Source organism: Triticum urartu, chromosome 4 (genome assembly GCF_003073215.2).
Source record: "Triticum urartu cultivar G1812 chromosome 4, Tu2.1, whole genome shotgun sequence".
NCBI lineage: Eukaryota > Viridiplantae > Streptophyta > Magnoliopsida > Poales > Poaceae > Triticum > Triticum urartu.
This window is the reverse complement of record NC_053025.1, coordinates 14,531,790-14,539,287: the sequence shown is the minus strand read 5'-3', so window position 1 is coordinate 14,539,287 and position 7,498 is coordinate 14,531,790. Positions and strand designations below refer to the sequence as shown.

General features: G+C 51.2%; 1 protein-coding gene and 1 pseudogene across 1 annotated transcript; one reads left to right on the top strand and one right to left on the bottom strand.

Moving 5' to 3' along the window:
* The first annotated feature begins 650 nt into the window (after window positions 1-650).
* On the top strand, window positions 651-1,985 carry LOC125554519 (agmatine coumaroyltransferase-2-like). The gene has a single exon (XM_048718050.1). It carries the CDS (start codon window positions 651-653, stop codon window positions 1,983-1,985), a length of 1,335 nt encoding a protein of 444 aa, XP_048574007.1.
* A 2,758-nt stretch (window positions 1,986-4,743) lies between these two features.
* LOC125554518 lies at window positions 4,744-6,990 on the bottom strand (annotated as a pseudogene).
* Window positions 6,991-7,498: the final 508 nt, after the last annotated feature.

Genomic DNA, 7,498 nt, shown 5'->3' with positions numbered 1-7,498 from the left:
CCACTCTTTCAGACAAGACAAGCTAGCCAACCTCGGACACTCCGTTCCCACGAACGAGATGTACTAAGCTACCTGGCGAGAGTTAACAATGGCATGCACCAGATGAAATTTACGTAAAGTACGTAATTTCCTGCACTAAACTCTATCGTTGTCTGCTGCGGTAAGCAAACAGGCGAGAGTCGCCGATCGAGAAGCTAACTAACTAATGAGAGAATGGCGCACGCGAAATACAGTATATATATGGTTGAGACTTGAGATATCGAATTAAACTAATTAGCCAGACGTTTAATCAGATCAACATGTGAAACTCCGAAGACGTACGTAGACGATCGAGCTGGGCCAGTTCGATCATGTCTTCAAAAGCAATGTCTCTACGTAAGTACGGGATACATACGCGTCTCAATTTTCCGTTCTACGTTCACATTTTTGTCCGCAAAAAAGAGGCTACATAGCCTGGCCTTGCTTCCATATATAGCATATCGTCTCTGTTGTAAGCTACTACAGCTAGCCAGTGACACGGACTCAAAGGAGTGAAGCACGTACGCTCCTCACTCGGACTCAGATCAGAGTACGTACGTCATGCATGCATGCACATTGGTGCAAGCAAAATCAAACAGAGATCTCGAGAGGCTGACAGTGTAAGCACCAGCATGAAGGTTAAGATCGAGAGCTCCAAGATCGTCAAGCCGCTGTACGAGGACGGCGAGGCGCCGGCGCGTGCGCAGTGGGTGCCGCTTTCCGTGTTCGACAAGGTGACGTACGGGGAGCACGTCGCCATCATCTTCGCGTTCCGGCCGCCGAACCCGCCCAACAGCGAGGTCGAGCTGGGCCTGGCCAAGGCGCTCGCCGTGTACCAGGAGTGGGCCGGGCAGATCGGCGACGGTCCCGACGGGCGCCGGTCGGTGCTGCTGAACGACGCCGGGGCGCGCTTTGTGGAGGCCAAGGTGGACGCGCCCATGGCGGTGTCCGTGCCGTCCGGGCCGTCGCCTGAGGTGAGGCGGCTGCACCCGAGGATCGACGACGGCCCTGTGGAGCTGGTGCAGGTGCAGCTGACTCGCTTCTCCTGTGGGTCGCTGGCCGTGGGCTTCGCGGGGCACCACCAGATCGCCGACGGGCAGGCCACGGCCAACTTCCTGGCGGCGTGGGGCCTCGCTACGCGGCAGCTCCCGGTGTCGCCGCTCCCGGTCTGCGACCGCGGCACCCGGTTCGCGCCGCGCGAGCCGCCGCTCGTGGAGTTCCCGCACCGGGAGGTGGAGTACAGGGCGCCGGCACCAAACACGATGGACGAGAAGGAGGAGATCGGCTTTGGCGCGGCGGGGCACGACAAGGTGAAGGTGCACATGATGCACCTGAGCAAGGATTTCGTGGCGCGGCTCAAGGCGCGGGCCTCGTCGGGGCTCCCGCCGTCGAGGCGCGGCTACACGACGTTCCAGAGCGTGGTGGCGCACCTCTGGCGCGCGATCACCGCGGCGCGCGGCCTGGGCGCCGACGTGACGACCAAGGTCCGCATCTCCGTGAACGGCCGGATGCGCATGCGCCCGCCCATGCCGCGCGACTACTTCGGCAACGTGGTCCTGTGGGCGTTCCCGCGCACGGACGCCGGCGACCTCGTGTCCCGGCCGGTGGGCCACGCGGCGGAGCTCGTCTACCGCGCCGTGGCGGACGTGGACGACGCCTACTTCCGGTCCTTCGTGGACCTTGCCTCCTCCGGCGTCGTGGAGGCTGAGGGGCTGGTCTCGACGGCGGACAGCGAGCAGGCGGTGCTGTGCCCGGACCTGGAGGTGGACGCGTGGCTGGGGATCAACTTCCACGGCCTGAATTTCGGCGGCGGCGGGCCCTTCCGCGTCATGCCGACGTACTACCCCATGGAGGGCAGCCTGTTCCTGGTGCCGTCCACCCTGGGCGACGGCAGCATGGAGGCCTACGTGGCCCTCTTCGACGACCACCTTGCGGAGTTCAAGAGGATATGCCACAAGATCGATTAGCTTGCAAGCAGGTCACGAAACTTAATAATCATAGAAATACAAGGGGCCTAATTATGCAACAGAATATGTATTTCGGTGATCAATCCCTGTACTTGCTCACTAGCTATGTGGTGCCGCTATAGTTTAACGATTTGGATATCAAACGACCTCTAAATTCGATGAAATTTGACAAACGGTCTATCTACAATATATTAAGACCACACGTCAACTTTCAACCCATTTCGAAGACGTTTTATTCCCACTTAAAAAATAATTATTAGGCGATGCCGCAGGCACGTGCAAATGTGGATGGTCTTAGAACGGGCAACAACGTCAACGGGGGAGAACCGGCAACTATGAACGTATCCAAGGGGGAGAACCGACAACTATGAACGTATCCTCCGGAGACACACCTCGACACACCCACCGACGATGCTGCAAGCACCACCGAAACGAGGACTAGACGGGGAGAATTTTATTCCATCTTCAGGGAGCCGCCGCCGTCCCTTTTTTTTGAATAGGACACAAACCCTAACAAAACTTGAAGAAATATCTAAAAATGGAGCCCCTCTCACGGCAAGGGCCGGGATCCACTCTGCTCTTATGGCCCTAATTAAGGCCACCGGAGATAGACGAACTGACGGCGGCGCCGACAGGAGGCAAGGAAACCTTAACTTTTTAGGGAAGACGGCAGCTATAGGTTGCTTCTTGACGAGTTCCGGTGAATCCTAACTGATCATGACGCAAAATTCGTTCTGATTAGCTAGGTAATCTAGTACGTACTTACCAGCTGGGTAGTGCAAACTGTGAGATGAAGAGTAGAACCAAAGCAGCAGTCAAACTTTAAGCAAAGCAAGTCAGGCACTTAGGTAGTGAGGCCTAGCTACAGCTAGCTAGTGGACTATAGAGGAGCAATAGATGAAGAGTCGCGTCACGCCGACTTGATTTGACCCGTAGCCAAATACGTACGCATGCAAACATTTCCAGCGCAAACGCATGCAATCTCGTCCGGCCGCCGTAGCCAAGTCATCTGGAGCTCGCTCAAGTCCAAAGCCAGGCGCATGCAGTCTCGTGGATCGTGTGCTGGTGAAATCGTGACAGGACATGCATGCAGCGGCCGCTAGCCGAGTCCCAAATCGCAGCTGTTGCGTCACACACCGGACCAGACGCTGCTCACGTTCACCATTCATCAACCTAGCTAGTAGCTAGGTGCATCGTCAACTCGAGTTGGTGTAGCTTAATTTGTCCGAGCTAGGCACAAAACTGCACGCACGGTGTCAAACCGGTACGTGGCTCTCCTCGTAAGTGGTCTGGTCAGTCCGCGCATGCCTGAAAAATCTGAAATGAGTGTGTGTGCAAGTCAAGTCTCAAGTCACTGGTTGGCTGAAGAAGAGGTAGGGGTGAACTTGAACTCTGCAGGTACGTATCATTGGTCCTTATTGCTGCGATGCGTGGCCAAGAAAGGTCCACAGCTGTCAGACTTTGCATGCATGCATTTGGCACGCATGGCAGGCCGGACCAGCAAAGAGAACCTAGGGCATCTTCAACGCCGATGCGTGGCCAAGAAAAGTCCACAGCCCTCAGACCGGGTGTTGGGTCTGGCCGAGGTTCCTTCCTCCTTAGCTTCCTTGGATTCCTCCGCCTTCTTCACGTTGCGTGCGAGACCGATACATTTGAAATGACACATCACAGAGATTCCTCGTTGTTGCTCGGTGGCCAACTTCGTAAGAAGGTTGGTTTCTGCAAAGAGCTTGGTGGTAAAATCAAAGAGGGTATCCATCTTACTGTAGAGACTATTCACCTTGGCTTCGAGATCTTTGCTCATCATCCAATAAAAATCAATCTCTGGACCAATTGTATTTGCACATGGTTTGGAGACTTTCTCAAGTTCATTGATCTTTTCCTTGATCTCATCAGGCGTTGTCATTTCCGTCTCGGGGTCGCGTGGTCCCATCCCCCGTGCAAAGGAGAGGAGGAGGCGCTCGCGGCCTGTCACAAGGCCCGATCCAAGGCGCGGCATGCAAAATCTGTGCCACCCTTGATCGGCCTGCCCAATAGAAGAAGGTGGGTAGGATGAGATGCGGCCACGCACGCTTCTATGCCAACGAGAAAGCCAAGATCGTCAGTGCCACACCAGTCGCCTCTTGGGCCCCAGCTGCTCCAGCCGACACCGAGTTTGCCCACTCTGATGTGTCCAATGAGGTGTTTTCCAGGACTCCTTAGATTAATTAGTTTATTAAATATTGTATATTTCCGTGTCAAATGTAATGGTGGATATCTACTTATATTTAAGATGTTACATTTTGATGAGAAAATGATGATATTTGAGTGTTAGAGTTGGAGGATTTACCGTTGGATATGCCCTAAGCCCCCTCTCTTTCCCATCCACAACGACAATGCAACCTACATGCACCGTGTGCTGGAGCTAGCAGCTATACAATGGCATCTTGCTCAAACTGATTCTGTTTCCATGGCTAGGTTTATGTGAGACTTCACCTGCGGCAAGCGTGGTGAACAACCCCTACATTGTGTTTGGCCGGTCGTCGGAATCGGAATCATGCGAGACACTCTAAAATCTGAATTGCTGCCATAGACAACACCTCTTATAGTACTAGTTGGTCATACAATACATTGAGAGGATGTAGGCATGACGATGTGGGATGGCATTAACCATCATTTGAACAAATATAATTTTAGCACTAGTCTGCCTTGCATGGCGCTCATGTAAGGTAAGCATAGCACCGCTCCCTAGTCGTATATGTCCATTAACGACTTGTGATCAATTGCCAGCAAACTGTGTTTGTGGCTTCACCGTTCCCGTGACGCTTCCATGGGCATTCTGAACAATAGCTTGTGCCGGGGCAATGTGGTTGGCCCCAAGAGAGGTTGACGTTTTTGAGGTAGATGTCGTGGCATGGCACACTCTTGCTGCACATGATCTTGATGGCCTCTCGTTCTGAGGACGTCCCCTGGATGTCGACGAATCGAGCGTCTGTTATGGCCACACCACCATCCTGCAAAGGCAAAAGCAATATATAGGGTTTCGTTCAATTTCAGAAATTGTTCCCTTCTTTCTTTAAGGCAACCATTGATCAAGTGGTGGTGCGGACAGGATCCCTCACCTGTGGTGGACAGTTTCCTTGGGGGCAATAGAACTGGTCGATATCGATAGGCAACCGGACGGCAGTCATTCTGTGTTTGATGAAAAGGAATCCGGTTGCTAGTGCCTTGCCATCCCTGTATCCATTGAATCATACCATATGTATATATTAGGGGATATATATACCTACTATATATGGTTTGCAGGTAACCTATGATATGTACATGGAACATGCATGTGTATGCATGCCACCGTCAGTAACTATATCTTTAAACACATGCAAGGCACAACCATGTACGTACTAGTAGATGCTTGTTTTTTGACGTGAACAATAGGAGCTCTGCCTTTGCATTATAGTAGAAAGAAGTCATACAGGTACAGAAACGGATCGACCATCAGTAGATGCATGTTACCTGCCTACCATCAGTAGATGCATGTTACCTGCCACGATTTGATCCTCACACCGGTCGTGGTATTGAAGAAGCTGCAGTTGGACACTAATTTTTTCCACCAGCGTTGGGCCGTCAGCAACACCTCCAAGACTTCCCACACTACATACGTAGATACAGAATACAAAAAGGTCAACGTATGCTACTCACTAGAGAAGGTTATGAGCATGCACGTGCGTGCATTAATATACTACTCCTTCTCCGTCCTATAATATAAGACTTTTTTGACGGTCAATGTATACTACCGTCAAAAAACATCTTACATTATGGGACGGAGGGAGTACAATATACGCATGGGTGTGGTATGTATGTATGTATGTTTGTTTGTATACCTGATGCCATGACCAGGCCCGCAGGTGGTGTTGGTGATGTTAACATTGGTGGTTCCCGATAGAATTGACACACAATCATCACCTGCATGCACAAAATACCTACGTTCGAGGCCAGACAGAGTGCAATATATACTAGTACCATCTGAAGGAAGGAGGGTGGTTGTCGATCCGTACATACCGGTGTGCATAGAGCAAGACGAGATATTTACATGGTTGGAGGAGCCCATATTGATCCCGTCCGTGTTGGGGCTGTCGCCCGGCGCCGTGATGGAGACGTTGTGCACCTGCACCTGCGTGCACTCGTACAGGATCATGTTCTTTTCGGCCCCGTCCTTGAGGCGTATGTTGGTCACCCGTAGATTGTTGCAGTGTGCGAACGACAGCGACTGCGAGAGGGATCTCTATTTTAGTTGGACAATGGGAGGAAGTATTGTGTGTCTGTAAGTGCACGCTTACATACCCTTGGCCGGTCATTGCATTTTTGTCAACACGAGAGAGATATCAGATCAGATTGTTGCAAATATATGGAGATAAATATATATATTGAAGAAGCAACAGCTATACTCTATATATTTGGGGCTTAATTACCTTTTGGTTGTAGCAATCTCACCACTGGGCGCCTCGCCCGTCTATCTGGCCGCTCCCATTCACCGTCAGGTTGTCGACGCCATAGAAGGTCAGGACGTCTGATGGCTTTAGATAGAAGGAGTTTGGCGCCACCACGTCGCCCTCCAGCTGCACAAACACTAACCTCAATTCCAGTATGCTCTTATATTTCTTTATGAAGGGAGTACTACACAATTAAAAGATAGACTATTCAGAGTGGACCGATCGTCAAGTCAACCGACCTGTACGGTGATGGGCGACTTGCAGGGTCCGTTGAACCTCGTCTGGTTCAGCAAGAATGTCTTTCCTTTCCTGCGGGGATGTACGTACATGATCACCTCGCTGCTGTGGCTGCTGCAGGCTACTTTCCATGTCTCCTCGAACGCCTTTCAGCGCACAAATAAGCAAAAGATTAACTATCTGAATCTGATGGGCAACATACATGATAACGATTTCAGAATCATAGATAAAGGTTATGGTGTTCCAATTGTTACCTCGACATCACTCGTCGCGCCGTCCCCAGCTGCATGGAAATCCATGACGCTGTACCATTGTCCTTGCTGCACTCCGGCGGTCGATCTAACTGCGGCCATTGACACAAGGAGCAGCAGCAGCACGAAGGAGACATGTTGTGCTGCAGTCCTCTGCCGTTTTCAATCAAGAGTATACATACACAGCTGATCGGAACAAAATTTACACATGCATATATACTTTTGAGATATTGAGCTGATGAAACCTACGCATACCATGGTTGGTAGTACCACCAATATGATCAGCTGTGGCACACTCTCCTGACTTGATCGAAGAAGAGCGCTAGGAACGATGTGTCTCAACGAACTATCGTGGTAAGCAACCAATCTTGTGTGTATTTATACATGCTGTAAATTAATGGGTAAAATCAACGTGATGTTTTTTGGGGGGGTTTCTCGGTTAATTTGAAAAAGAGGATAGCTGTGTACGAGCGTACGTGCAAGCCAAAAATATCACGCGATTATTTAGCACATCGATCTGCATTTGTGTGTTGACATAAATACGCCCAGGGTAATT